The sequence below is a fragment of the Cygnus olor genome, chromosome 1 (genome assembly GCF_009769625.2).
Source record: "Cygnus olor isolate bCygOlo1 chromosome 1, bCygOlo1.pri.v2, whole genome shotgun sequence".
Lineage (NCBI taxonomy): Eukaryota > Metazoa > Chordata > Aves > Anseriformes > Anatidae > Cygnus > Cygnus olor.
In genome coordinates this window covers 209,309,412-209,333,065 of record NC_049169.1, presented here as the reverse complement: position 1 = coordinate 209,333,065, position 23,654 = coordinate 209,309,412, and the positions used below count along the sequence as shown (strand labels likewise).

Below are 23,654 nucleotides of genomic sequence, written 5' to 3'. Positions count from 1 at the left end.
TTTGCTGTGGCAGCGCTGCCCCCAGCCTTGCACTGGCAGCCAGCACCTGCTGCAGTCCTTGTGGGACAGGCCCCAGGCCACCAGCCCATTTCTGGGGGTTGCAACTCAGGAGTCAGCAGCTCCTTGTCCTCCACATCCTTCTCCAGCTCCATGCTCCAGTCGCTGCTGAGCCTGCAGCACAAGACTGCAGCTGCTGGACACTGTGCACAGCAGTACTGCAGCAGTGCAGACCCTCCAGCACAGGGCAGCAGATGCAGCACTGACGTGGCACAGCAACACAGGCTTTGCTGCTCAGCACCGCACAGGGCAGCATCTCAGACAGCTTACTGGACAGCTCACCTTTGGGTAGAAAATCAGCTTCTGGAAGGCAGAAAGGAAGAATGACCCTAGATTTAAGGAGGCCTGATGCTGGATAAAGCATAGTCCTACCAAGGTCAGACTCTAACGTTCCCATGAACTTGCAAATAGCCTTGGGCTTCTCAGCACATCTGTCACTCAGGTGAGGAAACCACAAAACCAAATCCTGAAAGCTCACTTGGGGAAAGATGCTTCCAGCTCCCCACCAGCTGAGGGCTGAGCACCTGGGCGCTGCTGTGATGCCTGCACTCCTGCAATGGGCACGTGTCCCAGGGCAGCTGTGGTTCATGCGGTATGACGCTCTGTGGAGTGGAACTTCCTGCAGCCTCTTGGCCGTGGGCTGACGAGGTGTGAGGCACAGGGAGCCCACAGGCCAGAGGTGCTGCACCAGTATAGGGCAGAGGCAGGATTTTTGATAGGAAAGGGGGACGAGAGAGAAAGGTTTTGTTAGACCTCATGGAAGCCCTGGTGTAGGTGGGTTCACAGAAGCAAGTTCATGTGGCTCAGGGGCTGAAATATGCCAAGAGTCTAGGGAGCATACTGCAGAACACTCATAAAAGCACTGTACCGCTAGGTATGGGCTAGTATCATGTTTAACTTACTCTGACGTATTTTCAAGTCTGATCTTCAAGTCTTACATTCATCTCTGAAAAATGAGTACTTTCTATTTTCTGGCACTGTGGGACACAGCAAGTCCGGCAGAGCAGGGTGAGATGGATGTTTCTGCAGAGGCAACGGCTCAGTGCACACCATGGGGGCAGCTTGCTGAGCATGTGGCTGCCCCCACACCTACCTGGCTGCCACATGTCCTTCCAGCCCAGGAGGGCTTTGCACCACTGCAGAGGAAGCAGAGGCGGCTGGGCTTGGTGAGATGAGCAGCAGTGGGTGGAAGCAAAGGGAGTGTTGAGGGGAGCAAAGCAGGAGCCTGATGGAGCTGCTCCCAGGCAGAGCATCACCCAGCTACGAGAAGACCATGAGGTCAAGGGAAAACGTGACAGTGTGCCCAGGGCCTTACAGCTGGCATGGCAGAGGAGAAGCCTGTGGGGCAGCTCCCACCATGCTCTGCTCCTGGAGCTGTGCTGGTGCTTCTCCTGCTGGAGCCGTGGCCATGAGCAGGCAAGGGGCATGCGATGCAGTGGAGAGGAGGGGGGCAAAAGTTCTGAGCATTCGCTGGGGCTGTAATCTGGCAGCAGGCTGTTCTGGGAGCAAAGACCACTGGAAAATATCAGAGGGGGTGCTGTGCCGTGACAAGGAGTAACTACGAATTATTTTCAGCATCTGCAACAGCTTAGTTCCTGAAATGCAACAGATGGGAAATCCAAGGTAACTGCATGCCAAAGAGGAACTGCACTGCAGTGATGCCTTCCCTTCCCAGGGACGAAAAGCCCATGTCCATGCTTAAAGTTTTTACCTAACTCTGAGGAACAGGGGAGGGAATAAGACTGACGGATGCCCAAACTGCAAGGGCTGGCAGGAACATAGCCACTGCCTCCATCTGCTCTGTACAGTCCAGCCAGCTGCTGGGGCCAGGATGGACCAGTGCCAACCAGGACAGTCTTGCATAGTCACTGGAGTCCAATACAGATCAGTGCTATTCAGTACAGTCCTGCCTGGCCACTGGGGTCCAGCACAGTGCCGGGGGAGCTGTGGTCCTTGCCCAAACCGGGGGACGCAGCTGCTGCTTCTCCCTTTTCCTTTAGTTTCCTGTTTCTGCCTTCCCCTTTTTTCCCTTAGTTTCCCTGTTGAGAAGGTCCTTGATCAGGTAACTTTGCTGGAATAAACATTCTCACACTTTCACGTGCCCTCACTAATTAGTGTGACTGCCCAGGTCTGGTTCCCATCACCACCTTCCTTATCATTTGCTGGTCAGGGCTGATGTGCTGTATGTTCTTGTTCATGGCTTCTTCCCTTTCCCGTTGTCCAGCATGGCCTTGAAAACGGCCTGTGCCCGAATACCCCTAGAGGAGCAGACACTGCTTCCACACATCCCTGCATGAACACCCTTTATAAAAGAGCCATCTATTAACAAAACACGTGTTTTGATATGCATGCACTCAGTCTGCACAGTGTTAGTAAACGCAGAGGCAAATGGTACACAGAGCCAAAAGCTGCTCCCGATGTGTTATTTACAGTGTTTATGACTACTTGAAAGAACAGATAAACATACCGAGTGGCCTGAGTTCCCCTGTTCTTGTCAAAGCTGTCCCTGCAGCCTCCCTGCCCTGAGTGGCTCCTGGCAGCACTGCAGCGCGGAGGCACTGAGGTGGCTCAGGCAGCTGCAGGAGAGCCAGTGGGGCTCGGGAGTGAGCACGAGTCTAAAACCCAGGAAGTTTTCTGCTCTGTTGCACTAAGCGATAAGTTAAATACTTGATCATTAAGAATTCAGAAAATGCATCAAAGTTTACTTAGTCATGGCCAGAACTGGAGACTGACGTCAAACCTATTGTAAGTTTATGTTACTTTATTTTTATGTTTTTCCTTTATAACTGCTTCCAGTCTCCCCATATAAAACCCAAATATTTGCTGCAGTAGAAGAAAGCACGCTGGCTTCATTTCAGCCCATCTCCCATGTAGGGGTCCTGGCCAGGCTGAGCATGTCGCTTGCCTGCTTTCTCTGGTATCTGGCACCAGGCTCCTCACTGCAGCCCTGCTGTCACCACCGCCAGCCCCAAAAACTGTGCGTGCCTGGGAATGGGCCCCCATGTGCTGAATCTGGAGAGGGGTGTCAGGGAATTGCTATTGCACCCTGGAGACAAATAAACACTCATTTGTGCTTGAACACAAAGAGATTTAATGGATGATGCATGAGACAGGACCCTCACACTGCCAGGGGGGTCCATAAGGCCGCACACAAGCATATTCCCACACACAGCAGTGGCAGCATCGACCCTGAGAGCGGCAGCTCAGCACAGAGCACTTCAGACTGGCTGAGTTTGGCCCCAGCCCCGCAGGCAGCCCCCAGCACTTGTGTTGCTGCAGGACAAAGCTGAAACCCTCAGTGGGGTCGTTCCACCCCTGGCACGCCAGCTCCCAGAGAGACCCCCATCTGCAGCTGGGCCTCCTTGCCCTCTGTGCTGGGTAATCCCTTGACCATGAAGCACCACTGCTGAGCACTTACCTCCCAAATTTCCCCTTCAGATGCCAGCTGGGAAACCGACCCTGGAGGAGGCTGCACCCCAGGCTGGGTGGCGCTCAGCTGTGGCGCTCCTTGGGCTGGTGCTGTCTGGTGCACGGTCGACATACATGAAGCTTTCTGTAGGTGCAGCACAACTCAGAGGAGGCGAATCCCACTGTGTGACAGGGCAGGCATAAAGGCAACACAGTCATAATGGAAACACACCAGGAGAGGAAGATGTCTCCTCAGCAGGGAACCCAGGGCACCCTGGCCAGCTGGAAGCCCAGGGTGTCCTTGATGAGTGCAGAACAAATAAACCATCGAAAGAACGAGAGCAGATGTCAGCCACAGCTGCTCCAGGCCCTGGTGCCCTGTGCCCCCTTGCACCTCTATGCCACAGACACAGGAGCAGCACTCTCCTGCCCGGGGTGGTTTTCCCTGCGCAAGGCCCCTGGGCAGACCGAGCCTTGTGGGGATGCCTGGCTGCCTCCAGATCCTCTGACCCCAATCATCTACAGGAGATTTCCACTGTCAACCAGCCCTGCTCCTGGGCAGTCTGAGGCACATAGCACTGGTAACACCTGACATAATGTATATGGTAAGTGTGTAAGTGAGTAATCATGAGTAAGGACTTGCTTTGCTAGTATTAATTTACAATCAAGGAAAAAAAACCTCTGTGTCCTTTTAGCTGTTAAAATCCCATGACCCACGGTCACAATCCTTACGTACGTGTGGGCTGGGTATCCCCTACAGGTTGTGACACTACAACTGGTTTCAGGAGTGGGCTCCTAGAAATACACAGGTCACAGATGCCTGGGAGAACGCTGTAGGAGACCAGTAAAAATGCCCAGAGAATAAGGGATGGGAGACACCAAGGGGAGAGGAAATGGATTGTTGAAAACTGTCTTGAGTGGGAGACCTCGTGAGCAGGATTGTAGAAGTGGCAAGGGATTTCCAGATGTAAAGCAAAAGACATCAAGGGGCCCTGCGCTGGGCTTCTCACAGAGGCACTGGCAGCTGAAGGCACTTTGCTGTAAGCCGCCGAGCAGTGAGCCAAGGGTCAGAGGCACGAGCAGCTGCCTTTGACTGCCGTGGTCGTATTCAGAGCCACGTCAGAGGCTAGAAGCCATCCTCAGACCCCGGCTTCACAAACACCAGAACAAGAGCGTACTCTTCTGGTCTCAGAGAGGGAGACTTCAGAAGATGTATGCTCTGGGGGAGGAGGGTTTCAATTTGGTATTTGGGCATCGCTAGACAAGCTGACAGGTGAGGTGGTGTGTTCCGCTGATACCTTATAGCAAATAGCCGAGGTGGCTCACCCTGCAATAAGGGGCTCTGCTGAGACTTTTGAATGCCAGGATTCCGGCAAGCCCATATCCTGGGGGCTGTAGAACTGCCTAACCCTGACGTGATCTGTTGAAGAAGCGCATGCTGCTTGGGAATGGACAGTGACTCACAAAGAAGACCTTAATTTTTTAATACCGAGAGTTTCAGAGTACCAGGCCATGGGCCCAATAGTACCAGGGCCAACTTTAGCCTGTGTACTGGACTTGCAGAAAAAGGCTATCAGAGGGGACTGCGGCAGTGGGTTCCCAACGAGGCCTGACGCACTCCACACAGTTCAGGTCAGCAGGGCGCAAGGCTCCCGGGCACGGTGCTCACCCGGGGAAAATCCACTGCTGGCTGCTCAGGGCCAGCTGGGAGCTGAGCCCACCGCACGGGGTGCACCCCCAGAGCCGGGGCCCTGTTCCTGTCCCCAGGGCTCGGGGCACACCGGCTGCACCCCACAGCTCGGAGGCTTCTGGTGCCCAGCATGGCAGGTGGGGGCAAGGCACCCCCTGCATGGGCGACATGCCCCAAACGGGTCCGCAGCCTGGGTCCGACGTCCGATGGGGCCAAAGGAGCAGGAGGCCCTGCTGCGGCCCCCTGGCAGCACATCCGACACCCAGGGCTGGGCAGTCAGCTCAGATGGGGCCCTGTGAGGCACGGCTGCGGCTGTTTGTGCTGGGGACTGGAGGTGGAAGACCAAAGGAAGGGAAGTCTGCAGAAAAGAATTGTGATAAAAGCTGTAACAGCTCAAGAGGAGCAGGATAGCGGGAATCCTCTCTGAACGACGTGTGTATCAGCACGCATGAAGGGCAAAGATATGAGATGCAGTTGGAACCATGAAGTAGATAGCTTGTTTAAACAATCTAGAAATAGAATCATAGAATCGTTTGGGTTGGAGGGATCCTTAAATATCATCTAATTCCAACCCCCCTGCCCTGGTCAGAGCCCCCTGCCCCCAGCCGAGGCTGCCCCCAGCCCCATCCAGCCCAGCCTTGGGCACTGCCAGGGATGGGGCACCCCCAGCTCCTCTGGGTAGGGCCTCACTGCCCTCAGAGGGAAGAACTTCTTCCTAATTTCTAATCTAAATCTATCCCCTTTTAGTTTAAAGCCATTCCCCCTTCTCCTATCACTACACTCCCTGACAGAGTCCCTCCCCAGCTTTCCTGGCACCTCCTTTAGGTATTAGAAGGCTGTTATAAGGTCACTCCGGAGCCTTCTCTTCTCCAGGCAGAACAACCCCAACTCCCATAGCCTTTGTAGGAGAGGCGCGCCAGCCCCTTGATCATCTTTGTGGCCTCCTCTGGATTTGTTTTAACATGTCCATGTCCTTCTTGTGCAGGGGGCCCCAGAGGCGAATGCAGGGCTCCAGGTGAGGTCTCACAAGAGCAGAGGTCCAACACCTTCCTTGACCTGCTGGCCATGCTTCTTTTGATGAAGCCCACGATAAGGTTGGCTTTCTGGGCTGCAAGCACACATTTACTAGCAGAGATTTAATTCTTCCACATATATGTACTCTCCACATCTCTGATCATGTGATGCTCAGTCTCAAGTTGAGCCAGGGAGGTTTAGATTGGATGGGAGGAAGAATTTCTTCACAGTGGTCAAGCACTGGAACGGGCTGCCCAGGGCAGTGGTGGAGTCCCCACCCCTGGAGGCATTTAAGAGCTGCGTGACCGTGGCTCTGAGGGACATGGTTTGGTGATGGGACTCAACAGGTCAGGTTGATGGTCCGACCACAATCTTGAAGGTCTTTTCCAACCTAGGTGATTCTGTGACCCTATGCTGGGTTAGCTACATGACAGATGGGTGGCTGGACCTGTATCAACTATTTGGCCTTCAAGGGTAGCCCATTTCTAAAGCACAATGTCTAGACTTTGTAACTAGCTGCCCATTTTATGCAGAAGCCCAAGCCAAATTTTTGGCTGGGTGGCAGTGGACCAACCTGAGGGATAGTGAATATCTAGAATCACAGAATCATAGAATATCCCAAGTTGGAAGGGACCCACAAGGATCATTGAGTCCAACTCCTGGCAACACACAGGTCTGCCCAAAAATTCAGACCATATGACTAAGAGCACAGTCCAAAAGCTTCTTGAACTCCAACAGGCTTGGTGCCGTGACTATGTCCCTGGGGAGCCTGTTCCAGTGCGTGATCGCCCTCTCAGTGAAGAACCTCTTCCTGATATCCAGCCTGAACCTCAACAGTTGCAGCCCCAAAATACATTTTATAGGAGCCCTATCCTGAACTTCCAATAAATGGGAGTATATTTTAATAGAGGTAGAGACTATTAGCAGTTTAGGTTTGGCCTATATGTGCCCACAAGCTAGTGCAAAATACGACATTTGAGGATTAGAACAATGATTTACACACCTACCTTTACCCTCTGAGATTCAGTCATATCACATTTTAAAATAAAGTTATACAGAGATGGAATTAGGTGGGTTTTCCTCATCCTCTGTCATCACCAGTGCAATGGTGCTATGGAATGCTGGAAGGGAAATCTTAAAACTCAGCAATGCATTCACAGTCAGACCAGGGAGCCCAAAGCCTCAGCCCGCATCTGTGCCACAGGTGACGACATGACCCTGATGATGCAGTTGCTGCTTTAAACAATCAACAGATCCTGGCCACTCATCCGATCTGGAAAGCTTGTCATAGCACTGCGGTGTTACTTCAGACATATGTGATAATAATCAAATATCTATTGGACCAACCTCCGAGGTTAATCATCTGCAAAAAGGAAGTTTTTCTTGCACGTCACCAATACCCCTGCAAAGTGCCATGTGGAAGGTGCCCAGCCACCAGGGTAACAAACATCTCACTTCTGAGCAGTGGATATCCAAACTATCTAATATCCAAAGGGAATTAAGCAGTTTCTGTGTTTTCTTTGAGGTTACCCCCAGCTGCAACACTGGCAACCAGGAACACAAATTAACTTCCTTGGCCTTACCTTGTTTGTCATCCTGATTGCTTGTTTGGCCATTTGACAGGAAGCCAAGCAGGAAACAGTGTCTTGGGCAACCAAGAATCCCAGGGTTAAGAAGGGTTCTTGAGGAAAACGCCTTTAAGTTCCTTTCTGTTTCATAATTATTTATATACCTATATGTGTGCATATATATATATATATGTAATTATTGGGTCATATCTATTAATTGGCATAATGCTCATTTCCTTGTACCAGGGATGGTATTGCAATCGCATTTGTGAGTACAGTTTCTCAAGTGGGTAACAAGTCAGATTGCTGTGCTTACACCACCCTCTATCATTAGATGCTGAACCTGGGTGGCAGAACCTGTTCCCAAAGCATCTCAGTATCAGCCTCATTTGTCACATTACTCTCCAGCACCTCCAAATTATCGATGACAACCTTTCAGGGCACATCTGTATTACAAAGCCCCATGGTGCATTAGAATGCCCCAGGGCACAAACTCAACCTGGCTGGAGAGGGCAAGGAATTGTAATTACATTCCGCATTACAATCGCACCCAAGTGCAGTTCCAATTTAAATATAACAACAGAGCATGAGCTTGCAGTGATTCTGACCTGGAAACCTCATGGACCTGTAGTAATGAATCAGCAATTACAAAAGATACTTTTGATAGTCTGGAACTCTGGAATCTTACATGGCATGCTAATAATATGAGCTGCCAGAGATACTATGATTTTACGTACCCCAAATCTATGTGCTGCAGTTCACAGAGTAATGGTTAGCTGAGTGCTAATGATAATTCAGAAACATGGCCCAGACAAGATATCTGGCTGTATAGATTGCAGAGCATTTTGAGCAATCTGATTAAGCCAAACATATGTAATAACATTCAATTGTTATTTCCAATCCAAGGTGCTCACTTTGCCAACACTGTAGTAACTCCTGGCAAAGCCAGTGGCCCCCACGTGAATGCATATGTCAAACATCTATCTTGGGATCTGGTTCAAGAAAGGGAACAATGCACAAATGAGGAATCTAGTCTTAAACAAATGCTCACAGGGCAAAATAAGAGTTAAATCCTTCCAGACAGTAACAGTGGAGGCTCCAGGCAGAGACCTGAGAAGACACAGAAGAAATGGCTGAAAGCGGAGGAGCAGCTCTGGTCAAGGAGGCATCTTTCAAGAAACTGAAGTTGAATCCAAGTAAGGAAAATGGAAAGTACCAGAAGATGTCAGGCCACACATAACAACAAAATAAGAATCCGAGGAACAACTTGCAAATGCAGGTGACTCATTTAATCAACACAGTAAAGATCAAAGAGATCTCTAAAGCCAGGAAGGAACAAGAGAGAGGGTGGAGAGGAGTCAAATATTTGCTCTTTCCACACAGGAGTTAAAAGGCTTCAAGTGGAGCTCGTCATGGGCAAGTTGAGAACAAACAATGGTTTTCATGCAAAGTCCAGCTACAGCCTGGACAACCTTGCTGCAGGTGCCATGATGAAAATTTGCTCTGATTCAAAAAGAAAACCTATGAATTAATGAAAAAAAAAAGAAAAAAAAGAAATCTAGCTGAGCCTATTGAATACAAAGACACCGGGTCTGGTTCAAGAAGTACTCAGTGAAGCTGTTCATCTCCCTGGACAGCTTGTTCAGGGAGACAACAGCATTCAGAGCGGGAAGGAGTGTGATAAATATCATTTACCTTCATTTTAGCAATGCTTTTTCCTGTCCTTGTGGCATCTGGCAGACAGATGGATGTAATACGAGCTTGATAAGAAGAACATAGGTGGAAAATTGTCTAGCCCGTGGGTCAGAGGGTAGTGGTCAGCACGACAGTCTCACAGGCGGCAGCGTCCCTCAGGGACAGACACTGGGACCAGCCTTGACCGAGCCCAGGCACCAGCTCCTGGTGCTCCTGGGGCCAGGACCCCTGCAGAGCGCTGCAAGGGGCCGGGGGCACAGCGGTGCCCGGCTGCCCACCTTCAGCACCGTGCTGCTGTGTCCCCAGCAGTGCCCAGCGCTCTCAGCTCAGGCTTCCATTGCCCGCACCGGGAGATGCTGAGGCGCCACGGGATGGCACAGGCCTCCACGGACACAGACGAGATGTACCCGCAGGACAGGGCATTGTGCTTGCCATGCTGCCATGGCACGGCTGCCTGAGGCACAGACACAACAACCCCGGCTTTGCCGTGTGCCCTAGGGGCACCGACCTGCCCATCCCCACAGACAGCAGGACCCCGCCACCCCTCACAGCCCCCCGGCATCCATCCACCATCTGTGTCCTGGCCGGTGGCTCCGGCTCTGCTCCGGTGCAGCGGCAGCCAGGACATCTTGCACAGTGCAGGCTGGAGGAGCCGTGTGGGGACAAGAACAATCCTGCTGTAATTTGGCCAGACAGTGATGAAGAATGCCTGGTGGCAGGATGAGAAGCCACGGACATGAATCGGAACATGGAAAATTGCTGCTAGACCCAAAGAAAAGCTTTTCCATATTAAGCGTAGACCCAAAGAAAAGCTTTTTCACCATAAGGGTGGTCACATGTCGCAGCAGGGAGATGAGTAAGGGGAAATCTCCATCCTTTGAGCTAGTTAATGCTTGTCTGGACACTGCCTAGAGCAACCTCCCTGGCCGAAACCTACTGAGTATGCTCAAGTCCATGCTTGGTATGTCTGCCCTTGGTTCCCAAACAGGGTTTCATCAGACCTCCAGTCCTCTCTGTACTGCCCTCCAGTCCCTGAGCACCATCTGCCAGAGGTGTCATGCATGGGGCACTCATCCTGCGGGCGCTAATGGATGTGCTGCTCTTTGGCTCAGGAGCCAACGTGCTGCTGCTCCCATGGTTACTCCCAGGCCCTTTTCAGCTGAGCTGTTTATCAGGACGCAGCCCGGCATATCGCAGCCTGAGCTTGCATTCCTGACCACTTCGGGTACACTCTTGCACAGTTAGGCCTGCGAACACAGGCAATCTCTTGTAAAATGACAAAAACATTCCAAAGGTTGGATTGTGCCTCAAGCTGTGGAGAGGAAGGCGGCGGTGGAATGTCCTGCGTGGCTGCAGAGGAAGGCTCTGGTTTAAGACAATTAAAGGGGTGTTTTGAAAAAGCTTTGTGGGAGAATCCAGAGTGCCAGAGGTGCTGAGCAGGCAGGCAGGGCGCTGCGTCTGCACAGAGAGCAGCAATACTGGGCTTCCTGGCAGCCAGGAGCAGGTGAGGACCAAGGCACAGCCCAAGCACCCAGGCACAAACGCTCAATGCTTTCCTTGACAAATTACATATATGCTAGGTAATATATTAAACTCATACCTTTTCACAACGTGGAAAAAATCTTAGGGGATTGCCACAGGCTGCCCAGAGAAGCTGTGGATGCCCCATCTCTGGCAGTGCCCAAAGCCAGGTTGGATGGAGCTTTGAGCAACCTGTTCTAATGGGAGGTGTCCCTGCCTGTGGTGGGGGGTGGAATTAGGTGATCTTTAAGGTGCCTTCCAACCCAAACCATTCTATAATTATATGAAAATGTATAATTACCATTTTGCAGTCAGCCAGCCACTAAATAATGGTGACCACGCTATAGTGGTCACACATACTCAGTGGGACACATCACCTGCAGCCTCCGGACAGACTTCAGAAAAATGAGACGGAAAACAAAGGAAGTGCAGCCTATGCAAACTGCAAACTGACAGCCTCACAGAAGGGAGGTGTCTGGAACAAAAAGCAACCAAGAAGATGCACCAACAGGCCAACTCCAGAAAGCAGCTCCAGAGCCTGCAACCACTGCTGCTGGTGAGGCCACGAGGCCACCGAGTGCAGGAGGCAGCCGTGAGCTCCTAGGACAGGACTATTGCGATGAGAGGAGAGAAAGACGGCCTGTGCAGATGTCACCTCCTGGGACATGCCAGGAGCCACTGACGCAGCTTTCGGCAGACCTGTGCAGCCTCCAGCTGCAGGCGCCCTGGGCCCTGTCCCCTGGGGCAGCCTCATCTGCACTGGGGTGCTCGGGTGCCATGAGGGCAGCTGGGGCTACGCTGGGGCTGGGTGACGTGCTGCCAGGCCTGGGAAAGGGGCCTGGTGCTGGGCAGGGACACGGTGCCTGCCCGTGGCAGTGAGGGGCACCCCCTGCTGCAGCCGCTTCCCCCAGGCACTGCGGGGGGACAGGAGCCGTGCTGCATTCCGCCCCCTGCACCCCTGAAACCAGTCCATGGGTACGGCTGGTGCTCCCGGGCCAGGAGCGGAGTGCGTCCCAGACGAGAGCCGGCAGCACAAGGCTCGCAGCTCTGACCAGCTGCCACCCACCCGCACTCGGCTCCACCAGGCCTTCCAGAACATGGAACAGATGCTCTGGAAAATATCATTAGTCTTCACAAACTTTGCATTCTTCTTTCCATTGTTTCTCCAGGGCTTCCTGAATGGGACGATCTGTGCAGCTGCAGTCCGAGCCCGCAGAGCCCAGCCTGGTGCACTCGCCCCGGCCAAGCAGCCCACCCCCGCGGCACCACCTCACTGCAGGCCTCGCACCGACGTCCTGCACCAGCAGATGTCCTGCTGGTGATGTGCCCCCAGCCCACACATGTGGCACACCCACCCTTCAAAGGCATTTCTTCCCCACTCAGAAGGCGGGCTTTACATTCCATGTTTATTCCTAGAGCCAGTTAACTGCAGAAGCACTGTGCCACAAATCCTGCTTTCTAGCAAGGTGCGAGAGGAGCAATAAGCCAGAGCTCAGCAAACCCCGTGGTGCAGCAGCAGGGTGCGAGAAGCTTCTGCTTCCCAGTCCTCCTGCAGGCATTAGGGGACATTTCCCCAGATGCAGGCAGCAACCATGCTCCAGAGGCGTCATCACAGAAACACCTGCACCAGTATTCCATAATCTGGGAAGATGGGTTTGACGGGAGTTCTGGGTGTCCCTGCTTGAGGAGAATTGGACCAAACAACGTCCAGAGGCCCCTACAGCTTTCAACATGCTGTGATTCTGCAAGTCCTGGCCCTGTCTGTGCCCCCAGGAAAACAGCTGGTGCAAAGTCCCCAGGATGGCTGGCCAGGGCAGGCTCGGAGACAGCAGAGAAGAGCACAAGGAGCCGTGTGAGCACGATCCAGGCTCCCCCAATCTCTCTTCTGTATAAATGCTCTTCCTTGGCTTCCAGGAGTGACTGGGGTACAGGTCTCATAGATTGGCAAGTTCAGCGGCCACTGTTGGTGGCCTATGCCTACAAGTTGGACCAGGCTCCCCTTAAAAACTTGCCCAAAGCCAATCAAATCACATCAAGCACTCACTTTGCTTTCTTAGCTGTTACTGTGCTGTAAACCCACGCGAGGGTGCGTTGTCCAGGCTGGCAGGCACAACCCTGGGCCACCAGCACAGCCAGGGCCGCCTCTCCTCTCGCACAGCACTGGCACCAGGTCTCACTCCCACGTCACCACTCAGCCTCTGCGGACACCTCCTGCAGCAAGGATGTGCCCGGCCCCACAGGGCAGTGCGGCCCTGCAGCCCGCGGCCACGCCGCTCCTCGAACACATCCTGAGTCTGGGGACAGCAGCCGCAGGGCAGGTCCAGACAGCCCCAGGCTGCCCCTGCACGTGCTGTGCCAACCCTGCCACTGAGGCAGGAGCAGGAAGCCTGCACTGCTCACGCCAGTGCTGTGTTATGTGGGCAGCAGTGCTGATCCCAGGTGTCTGTTACGAACCGTCTGTGTACCCTCAGCCTCATAACCTGGATGCAGCCAACTCCAATTGGCAGCAGCCCTGTAGCGGCACGCAGGGTGCTGGAACTGGTCCCACTCTCTCCAGGCTAAGCCACCTCTAACGCTGCCCTGCCTGGCTGGGGGCTGGGCCCAGCCATGCTGCAGTGGGCACCCCAGCACCCCGAGAAAGGGCTGGTCCCAGCGCCATCACATCCTGCAGCCTATTCTAATGCCAGAGCCGCAATGTGGACAAAAGAAGGGTGGCAAAAGAAGGGAGCAACGTGAATCCCTGCCCCAGGGAAAGCACCCATGCCCCAGAAGGATGCAGTGTGCAGGGGAGTGTTTGTGGAGCAATACCTGCGTTCCCTCGTGACATATTAGCAGTGAGACAATTATGAAGAGAGTGTTTAATTGTACCAGGAAACGGTCTCCTGGAAATACAGGAACCCCCGTTCTGGAGCGTGAGAGCCCAGTGCAGGAGTTGCTAAGGCAATGGAGAGTTCAGCTGGGAGCTCTTCCCGGCCAGAACGGCGGCTGCCGCAGATCCCTTTCTCGTTACCTTCAGGGCCAGGAGGCTGTCCCTGCCCTGATGCCCCTGGGGACAGGCAGACCTCGCCGTCAATGTAGATGCGGTAGAGGGCATGGATCTGCAAGGCCTGGCCCCAGCGCAGAGCAGCTCTGCTGCTCCAGACCTGGGCTACCAACACCGCGCGGAGGCCCGGGCTGCTGCAGCCCAGGAACTACATCTCGCACCGCGAGCACAGAGCCCATGGCCCCCCTGCAGCCACCCGGCCCCCCGCTGCCATGGAAGCCGCAGCCGGGCTGGCGGCTCCGCTACGTGCTGGCACCCGAGGGCCCAGCCGAGGCTCCGCCGCCGGCCGCAGCCGCCGGTGCGGGAGGAGAGGCGTCAGGGGAGGCGTCGGGCGGCGCGGGGGCAGCGGGCGCCGCCGGTCCCTCCTGCGCCCGGTACTCGGCGGCGCGGCGCTGCACGACGGCGGGCATCAGGGCCACGTAGGCGGTCACGAGGCGGTGGTTGGAGCGCACCAGCTTCCCGGCGCAGCGGTCCAGGCACAGCTCCTGCGGGCACGGGCCTCAGCGCGGGGCGGCGCGGCGGGGCCGGCCCGGCCCCCGGCCCCCCGGCCCCCGCTCACCTCGCGCCGCGTCAGCAGCCGGTGGTTGAGGTCGGAGACGCAGCGGCGGAAGCAGAGCTCGGTCATGCGGTTGTACACCAGCAGGAAGTCCCGCAGCTGCGGGAGACACGGCGCTGCAGCGAGAGCGCGGACGGACACGGACACGGACACGGCCCGGCCCCGGCCACGGCCCGGCACCCCCGCCCGCCCCGCCCCGCCCCGGCCCAGCTCCCCCCGGCCACCCCCTCCCGGCCCCGGCCCCCCCCCGCCCCTCACGCTGCGGAGCTGCTGCTGCTGCTCGGCCGCCGGCTCCATGCCGCCCGCGCTTCCGGGAGGGCCGCGCCCGCCCCGGGCCGCCCCCTGACGCCACGTCCGGCCCCGGTCCCGGCGTCCCGCACGCGGGGCCTGGCGTCACGGCGGTTCCGGCGCGGCCGGGCCGAGGCGGAGAGGGGCGGCGGGGCCGAGGCGGCGGGGGGGCCCGGCGGGGCCGGGGCGGCGCAGGTGGGCGGGGAGGGGCGGGGCGGGGGGCTGGGACCGGACCGGACCGGGCCGGGGGGGGGGCTGGGGGGGGCGGGCCGGGCCGGGACCGGCCTGGGGGGGCCGGGCACGGGAGCTGCGGGCGGCGGTCCCGCCGGTCGCTGCCGCCCCCGGGCGGGAACACGGGGCCGCCCCCGCGAGGCCCCGCCGTGCCCGGAGGCGGCCCGGGCCGGCCGCCCCCCCGCAGGACGCGGGAGCAGCCCGGGGGGGGCCCCGCGCCCCGGCCGTGCCGCGCTCCCGGTGCGCTGCCTCCCGCGGGGCCCGGAGCCGCCGCTCCGGAGCCCCCGGGCCGCGCGCCCGGCCCGGCTAACGGGCGGCCGCGGTGCCACCCGCAACGGGCCCGACCGGCCCGGCCGCGCGACGTGGCTCCCGGCGCTGCGCCGGGCCCGGGGCCAGCAGCCGCCGCCCCGCCCCGGGGCCCGGAGCCCAGCGGGGCCGTCCCCGCGGCACCCGGGGCTGGGACGCCCCGGCCCTGCCCGAGCCTTCGGCCCCCAGCGCGGCCTCTGTGTCCCCGCAGGCCCTGACGATGTCGGAGGGGATCATGAGCAAGGCCGCCACCATGGAGATCCCCATCGGCAGCAACGGGGACGCCGGCAGCCTGCCCGAGGACGACGGCTTAGAGCAGGTCTGGGCCGGGGGGGGACGCGCCGGGCCCGCTGGCAGCCGAGGGGTGCGTGGCCCGAGGTCCCCGCGTGGGGGCTGCGGTGGCTGCGGAGGCCAGGCCCTGTCCCTGTCCCTGCGCCTCACCCCGTTCTGCTCCCCCAGGACCTGCAGCAGGTGATGGTGTCAGGGCCCAACCTCAACGAAACCAGCATCGTGTCTGGCGGCTACGGGGGGCACCGCCGAAGGCATCATCCCCACCAGCACGATCAAAGGTAGGCTGGGCCTTGTGCCGGCAGGCAGGGACAGGGCTGGGAGAGGGGTGGGCTGCCTGGCAGGCATCGGAGGGGAGGGCTCTGGTGGGGGTGCAGAGCAGAGCGCGCTGCCTGCCTGTCCTGCCTGCTGCTGGGGGCGGGCGTGTGTCGAGGCCGGTCCTGCCCCGGGGTGCGGCGCCCAGCGGGGGCAGCTGGGCCTCACAGGAGGCCGGGGGCACAGGCAGAGGCGGTTCTAAGCCGCAGCCGCCCTGGGAGGTGGCGTGGCCCTGCAGAGCGCAGCCCTTGCATGTGGCCCTGCTGCGGCCCAGCTGCTGTTTGGTGGGGCCCCTTGCTGGGGTCATGTCCCTCACCGGCACAAAGTGCCTGCTGCCTCCCCCTCCAGGGCAGGCTGTAGCAGCAGCCTGTGCCCCAGCCCCAAGCCTTAGCCCCTGCTCTCGGGCCCGTGGCAGCCACAGCAGTGCCATGGGCCCGGGCCGCTGGTGCCCATCTCTTCCGCAGGTGTGGGGCTCCTGCTGGGGGCTCTGCCCCCTGGGCAGGTTCCCCTAGCACCGGGCTGCAGCTTGTGGCACGTGGGCTCAGCTCTCGGGAGTTCTGCTGGTGGTGGGGAAGAGCCTGGTGTCACGGCTCCTCCCAGGTCCTGGAAGTGCACAGTGCTGGCGTGGGCTTGTGGTGGCTGTGCCTGAGGGACAAGGGGTTCCCTGCAGGCGGGGGGGGGACAGGGCAGGGTGACTGAGCCCCAGGCCTTGCGGTTGTTGCCTCTTGTGGCTGACACCAGCCTGGGGGTCGTGGGTGCTTCCGATGGCAGAGCCTGGCTGCGAGCACCTTGCACCACCTGGGGCAGTGCCTGTGGGGGGCCGGGTTGCTGCTGGTGCCACATGCCTGCAGCCAGGGAAAGTGCTGGCTGGTCCCAGCGGCCACTCTCGCCCTGTCCCCATTTCGCGTGAGTCTCTGTGTCCCAGCTCTTGGCCGATGCATCCCTTCCTCAGCAAACAGATGGCTTGACTACGGGCTCCTCCGTGCTGTGCCAGGCTGAACAGGTGAATTGGCACAGACGGAGGGGACGTGGGATTTTGCTGACAGGCCGCTGCAGCAGGGAGAACGTGTGCAGTGGTTGCCGTCCCCATGTCTGTCAGCCCTGGCCTGTCCCAGCTCTCAGCTCAGTGGCACAGGGATGTGCCAAGGGGCGGGGAGGGAGCGGGAGAGGAGCCTGGGCACCTCTGGTGCGGTGCTGTCTGTCTGGCAGCCAGCTGTGTGTTCTGATTTCACATCACACTTTCATCTGCTCCCCTGCTGCCGTCCTCCCTGCACACTCATCCTCTGTTCTGGCTGTTCCTGCTCTCGTGCCCTTCGCACCATCCCACCTCTTCCCTCCCTGCTCACCTCCTGCCAGCCCCTCCATTTCCAGGCTGTCTTGTCCAACCTCACTCACCCCGAGGACCATCCGTCTCCCCCAGTGCATCTGCCGCCAGCAGGATGGCCAGCCAGGCTGGTGCTTCAGCAGGTACTGTGGCTACCCCGGCCCAACTGTGGCACCACGTGGCCTTTGGGGTCTTCCCGCCTTGGGCCTGAGGCGTGGGGCATCTGATGCGCTCTGGGGTTCCTCAGAGCTCACCTCTTCCCCTGTCGTGGTGGGGAGCGTCCCCAGCACACGCCACCCCCAGCAGCTGTGCCCGGCCGTGGTCCTGGTGCTGGGGGCACAGGTGGTGCTGCTGAAGCCCGGTGGCTGGGTGGTGATGCCGAGCTGTGCCTGGCTGCGGGAGGCACCGTGCGCCTGCTGCGGTCTCCTGGTCTCACCTCCACCTGCGCTGTGCCTGGGGGCATGAGGAGTGCCAGGGCTGGTCCCACCAGCAGCGCTGCAGGTGGATGGGTGCGGACAGCACACCCCATCTGAGCAGCAGCCACTGCTGCTGGCGCTGGAGCCTGTGTTGGGACCTGTCTGGAAGAGCTTTGGGCACCAGGTTCTCTGCTGTGTACTTGAGGTGCCTGCGGGCGGATTAGAAGGCGTGTGGCACTGCGGGCTCTGGCAGTGCCAGTAACGGTGCCCAGCTGGCAGGGGAAAGCCATCGCCTGCCCTGCCCCATGTGGGGTGAGGCGCCTGGTGTGGGCTGTGCAGCGCCAGGTGCTGCTCATACCTGAGTTCTCTTCGCTTGTGCTTTGTCAGGCCCCGGTGCAGCCCCGCAGGGAGCACGGTGCCACCCCTGGGAGCAGCCTCGGTGCCAGCCATGGTTGGGAGCGGGCAGCCTGGCCTGCGGCTGCATCCCGCGCTGAGCCCCACCAGCGCGCTGTCTGTTCCAGGCTCTGGGCTGCACCAGCCCCATCCCAGCCCGCCAGTTGGAGGGGAGGAGGTCGTCCGTGGTATCGCTGTGGAGAAGTTTGACATTGTCAAGAAGTGGGGCATCAACACGTACAAGGTGAGCGGGGGACCCGGCCACGCGGCAGGGGGTGGGCTAGGCCAGGCCTCTCCGTGCAGCAGACCTACAGGGATGGAGGGACGGGGCCCTGACACCCCCTCCCTCTGCGTGCAGTGCACCAAGCAGCTCATCTCGGAGAGGTTTGGCCGGGGCTCCCGCACGGTGGACTTGGAGCTGGAGACGCAGATCGAGCTGCTTCGGGAGACAAAGCGCAAGTACGAGTGCGTGCTGCAGCTTGCGCGGGCTCTCACCAACCACTTCTACAGCCTGGTGCAGACACAGCATGCCCTGGGGGATGCCTTTGCGGACCTCAGCCAGAAGTCTCCTGAGCTGCAGGTATGCCCGCTGGGGTGGTGGTGCATGCCTTGTCTCTGCTGGTGCTGTGGTCTGCTGTGTCTGGGAAGGAGACCGAGAGACCCAGAGTGACCTCGGGGTCGGCAGCACAGCCTGGGCAGCGCTCTGCTGGACAGCACCCCCAGGCACATGGGGAAAGCAGGAGGCGGCTGAGGCAGCTGCGCTTGGTGAATGCCACGGGGCTGGGAAGAGGTGCAGGACTTTGTGACAGCCCTTCCTTGGTGCGGCCCGGGCCAAGCTGGTTCTGGGCACGTGGGAGGAGGGCAGGGGCACAGCAAGCTGTGCTGCTGCAGACCCTGACTCATCCTCCTCTCTGCCCCAGGAGGAGTTTGGTTACAATGCGGAGACACAGAAACTGCTCTGCAAGAATGGAGAAACACTACTGGGAGCCGTCAACTTCTTTGTCTCCAGCATCAACACGCTGGTGAACAAGACCATGGAGGACACGCTCATGACGGTCAAGCAGTACGAGACAGCCAGGTAGGACAGCAGCACGGACCAGGGCTGGGTTGCTGCAGGTGGCCGGAGGGGCCACTGTGCAGCTCTGACTGTTGCTGCCCCTGTGCAGGCTGGAGTATGACGCCTACCGCACGGACCTGGAGGAGCTGAGCATGGGTCCCCGGGACGCCAGCACCCTGTGCCGGCTGGACGCAGCCCAGAGCCAGTTTCAGAGCCACAAGGACAAGTATGAAAAGCTGCGTGCTGATGTGGCCATCAAGCTCAAGTTCTTGGAGGAGAACAAGGTGGGGAGGGCCGCAGGGTGCCAGATGGGACTGTGCTGCGCACGCGTGTCCCTTGGCCCTGTCTCGTGGGCTGCGCGGCCTCACCGCCGTGTGCCCGAGGTGCATCTTCAGATGGGCAGTGCCCATGCAGCGGCTGGGAGCCGTGAGGGGAAGGGCAGGTGAGCGCCTGTCCGTCCGCCTGCCTTTTGCCCACTGCAGGCAGCTGCTTTCTGGCTGGTGGCAGCAGCTCTGGTCCCGTCCCATACCCCCCTGTGCTGGGCAGGTCACGCCCTGGCCCCTTCCCACCATCCCTGGGTGCTGGGCAGTGGGTCTGGGAGGATGCACACTGACTCCTGCTCTCCCCAGATCAAGGTGATGCACAAGCAGCTTCTGCTCTTTCACAACGCCATCTCTGCCTACTTTGCTGGGAACCAGCAGCAGTTGGAGCAGACCCTCAAGCAGTTCAACATCAAGCTGAAGACCCCTGGTGCTGAGAAGCCCTCCTGGCTGGAGAGGAGCAGTGAGCCCCCCAGCCTGCCCCACCTTGTGCTCTGGCCGGGGAAGCCATGGGCCTGAACTCAGACCTCTGACTGCTGGTGCAGGGCCAGACCGCGTGCACGAGTGGTGAGCGGGGGACGCGGCCTCGGCCCTGCTGCGACTGCAGCCGGGGGCGCCGACAGGGCGGGAGCCTGGTGGGGTGCGGGCAGGGGCTCTGAGTGGGTCGCTGCTCCTGCCTGGGGAGAGGAGCCTGGAGAGGACAGGGCTCCCCTGGCCTGCGCCTCCCCCTGGGGCAGAGTCCTGTCCTACCTGGCCCCGTGCTCCCTCCCCAGCGCAGAGCCCTTGGCGGGATGGTGGGCACCCCTCTCCAGCCCCCCACAGGGCCACAGCTCCCACCTCCCCTGGGTGGGACGCTCAGACCCCACTAGGCACCTTTGCAGGATGGGATGGGATTCACTGCAGCTTCCCATTGCCTCCCCACGGGGCAGGAGGGTGCGTGGGCTCCACGTGTCCCTGCTGCTTCCCCCGCTGGCCTCCCCTGCTGCCCTGAGCCAGGTTCTGCAGGGCCAGGCCAGGCACACCACTGCCCCCTCGCAAAAAAAAAGTTTATTTTGAAATGAAGACGAAGCTGCAGAGGGGCAGCATTGGCACTCCCAGTCCCCTCCCAGTCCCTGAGAGGGGTGGCCGGGGGTCCCAGCCCCACTGCGGCAGGTGGCCAGGGCTCGTGCTGTCCCCCCCCAGCTCTGGGCTTGCCCTGTCTCTCCTGGCTGATCCCTGGTGTTCCCAGGCAGCTGCTCTTGCACTCCCCCCGACATGGCTGGTGCCCCTGGCCACACACTACACTCCCCTGCGTGGTGGGGCCGCTTGTGCCGGGCTGCCTCCCATGCCCACGGCGCCCATCCCTGCTTTTCCCTTGGCCAGGGCCCTGCGCGTCAGCTCCGTGGGCAGACGGGGGATGGGGTGTTCACGGCCACTGGGTGCTGCTGTCCCGAGGAGCCGTGGATGTGCTCCCACCCCGCTCTGCTCGGGGCCAGCCAGGCAGCCCCGCTCCCCAGCACCCACAGGGACCTGGCTGCCACTGAGGGGCGGCGAGGACTTGAACCAAGGACCAAAGGGCGGCCACGTCCTAGGGCCGGTGCATGTGCATGTCCGTGTGTGTGACGCAGGTGCGTTTCTATGCGCAGCAGAGCTGGGGCTCCGGCCGGCGTCCCACGCCTGGGAGAGCTCGTCCCGCTCCAGCTGAGTGTTGCTTCTCGCCCTGGCCACATGCAGCACTTGGGCACTTTCTCCTGAGACAAGACAGTTTGTTTTTCTTGCTAATTTAATTCCTGGTAATTTAATGTCTGGATCTTGACAACCCCCCCTTTCCTGGTGAAGGTCTGCCCCTCTTTCCCTCTCCACTTCTGTAAGACTCCAGAAGAAAATGGTACGAATCAGAATAAAACGGTACGGATCAGAATAAAACTACAGAATATAATGATACAGCTCGCCTGTACGTGTGGTGCTGTGGGCACAGCTCCCAGGCTGGAGGCTGGTCCTGGGGGTTCCCCGGGGTGCCAGCAGTTCCCGATGGCAGTGGCCGGTTCTCCTGCAGGCTGCAGCTTGTGTCCCACTGCCGCTTCTGTGGGGCTTGAGCAGAGGGTCTTCGGGGGCACAGCAGCATCGGGGGTCACGCTGCCCCCCAGGCCCGAGATGGGATCGCGGGGGCCTCGCGCTCACCCTGACGGCCCCCGGGCGCCTCTTGGCCCTCGGGAGCAGGGCCCGGGGGTCGGTCCCTCTCCCCGCCCGCCCGCCGCCGCTCTCGCCCTCCTCCAGGGACCGGCCCGGGGCTGGTGACGGCAGCTCCCGTCCTGCGGGCGGAGGCGGGGACGGCAGAGGTCCCGTTCCGCCGGGAGCGCCGCGCCGTGCGCTCCCCCGGCCCCCGGCGGCTCCCGGTGCTTTCTGCGGCTGCGGAGCAGGGCACCCCCGGACGGGGCCGGCGGGCGGCGGCCGAGGCGGCTTCGGCCAGGAGCAGCTCCTCCCGGGGCCGTGCCGAGCCGCGCCGTGCCGTCGGGGCCGGGGCCGGGGCCGGCACCCGCGGCCCCCCGGCGGGGCGGGGCCGGGCGGGGCCGTGCCGGGCCGTAAGAGCGGCGGGGCGGCCGTGCCTCCCCCCGGCGTCGGCCATGGGCTCCCCCGCCGCCCCGAGCCGCCGCCGCCACCGCCGCCTCCCCCGCCGCCCCCGGCGCTGCCCTCCCCGCCGGCGGCCGCGCGGGGCGAGCGGCTGCGGGCGCTGCACTGGGAGCCGCTGCCCGCGGCGCGGGTGGCGGGGGCGCCGCTCGGTGTGGGCGCCGCGGCCCCCCCCGCCTCCGCTGGACCTGCCCCGCCTGCGGCTGCTGTTCGGGAGCCCCGCGGGGCGGCCCCCGGGGCAGCGCCCGCCGCCCGCGGTGAGGGTCCCGTCCCGTCCCGTCCCCTCCCCGGTCCCCGCCGGTCGCGCCCCCGCCCGCCCTGACCGCGCCGCGCCCCCGCAGGCAGCGCTGCGGAGCCCAAGCGGAGCCTCGCCCTCGGCGTCTTCCTCAAGCAGCTGAAGCGGTGAGCGGAGCCCCGCCGCACCCCCCGGGCAGCCCCGGTCCCGCACACGGAGCGCGGGCGGCAACCTGCGCCCCTTCGGGGCCATCGCGCGGCTGGGCGGGGGGGGGCGGGAGGTGGCCGCCCCGGCCCCACGCGTGGGGAGAGAGCAGGGGCACGGCACACGGGGCTGTCTGCTCCCTGGTGGCCCCCGGCGGGAGCGGGGGGGGGGTCCGGGTCCCGGGGGGCAGCAGCCCGTGGCTGATGCGCTCCCCCCCAGGCCGGTGCGCCAGATCGTGCGGACATCCAGGAAGGGCATCGGGGCGCCCTACGGGGCCGAGAAGCTGCTGGAGCTGTCCCGGCTGCTGCCTGGTGCCGCAGAGGTGAGGGGCTGGGGAGCAGGGGGCCCCCGGCGCCCCCCACCTGATGCCCCCTCTGCCCACAGGTGGCGCGGCTGCGCGCCTTCTCCGGCAGCCCTGGCAGCTCCCCGACCCTGAGCTCTTCATGATGCTGCTCACGGAGGTTGCCCAGGTGGGAGCCGGGGGGTCCCCACGCGCTGGGGGGGCCATGTCCTCACCCCCGCTCACCCTGCCCTTGCCCCCAGCTACACCCAGCGCCTGGAGCTGCTCGTGCTGCAGGAGGAGTTCTTCCACCGGCTGAGCGCCCTGCGCGCGCTCCATCCAGACCCTGACGGATGCCGCCACGGGTGAGTCGTGTCATGGGTTTTGTGGGAGCACTGTCCTGTGCCCCACTCACCCTTTGCCCCCTCCCCAGAGCTGTTGGAGTGTGAGGAGCTGCACACCCATCCTCCACCTCATCCTCAGCACGGGCAACACCACCTCAACTCGGTGAGCTGGCACTTGCGGGCGCTCTCCCACCCTGCGCTCGCAGGGCCGTGGTGACTGCCATGCTCCAACCCAGGGCGGCTACGCCGGCAGCGCTGTTGGCTTCCGCATCGCCTCGCTGCTGAAGCTGCCTGACACCAAGGCCAATGAGCCAGCATGGACCTGCTGCACTTCGTGGCCATGGTGAGCTTAGGCACGCTGCTCCTGGGGAAGGGCTTAGAGGTGATGGGCTTGTTCATGGCAGAGCACTGGGGTTCATACCGAGAGCTTCTCCCTGCTGAGGGGTCCTCGCACCCCTTGCTCCTCTCCCTGGCCCTTGGAGCAGCTCCAGGCC

The 23,654-nt window shown here is 60.5% G+C and overlaps 2 protein-coding genes across 2 annotated transcripts; one reads left to right on the top strand and one right to left on the bottom strand.

Annotated features, from left to right (window-relative positions):
• Window positions 1–13,796: 13,796 nt before the first annotated feature.
• On the bottom strand, window positions 13,797–14,939 carry TIMM10B (translocase of inner mitochondrial membrane 10B). The gene is made up of 3 exons (XM_040544692.1): window positions 14,811–14,939; window positions 14,556–14,651; window positions 13,797–14,481 (listed from the first exon to the last, which is right to left on the bottom strand). The coding sequence occupies exons 1-3, from the start codon at window positions 14,847–14,849 to the stop codon at window positions 14,239–14,241; spliced, it is 378 nt and encodes a 125-aa protein (XP_040400626.1). The 5' UTR covers window positions 14,850–14,939; the 3' UTR covers window positions 13,797–14,238.
• Window positions 14,940–14,979: 40 nt separating this feature from the next.
• On the top strand, window positions 14,980–21,413 carry ARFIP2 (ADP ribosylation factor interacting protein 2). The gene is given in 9 exon segments (XM_040544689.1): window positions 14,980–15,035; window positions 15,589–15,696; window positions 15,837–15,902; window positions 15,904–15,946; window positions 18,242–18,357; window positions 18,472–18,693; window positions 19,034–19,191; window positions 19,280–19,454; window positions 19,800–21,413. Coding segments are annotated over 8 exon segments (1,089 nt in total). The 5' UTR covers window positions 14,980–15,035; window positions 15,589–15,597; the 3' UTR covers window positions 20,010–21,413.
• The last annotated feature ends 2,241 nt before the right edge of the window (window positions 21,414–23,654 follow it).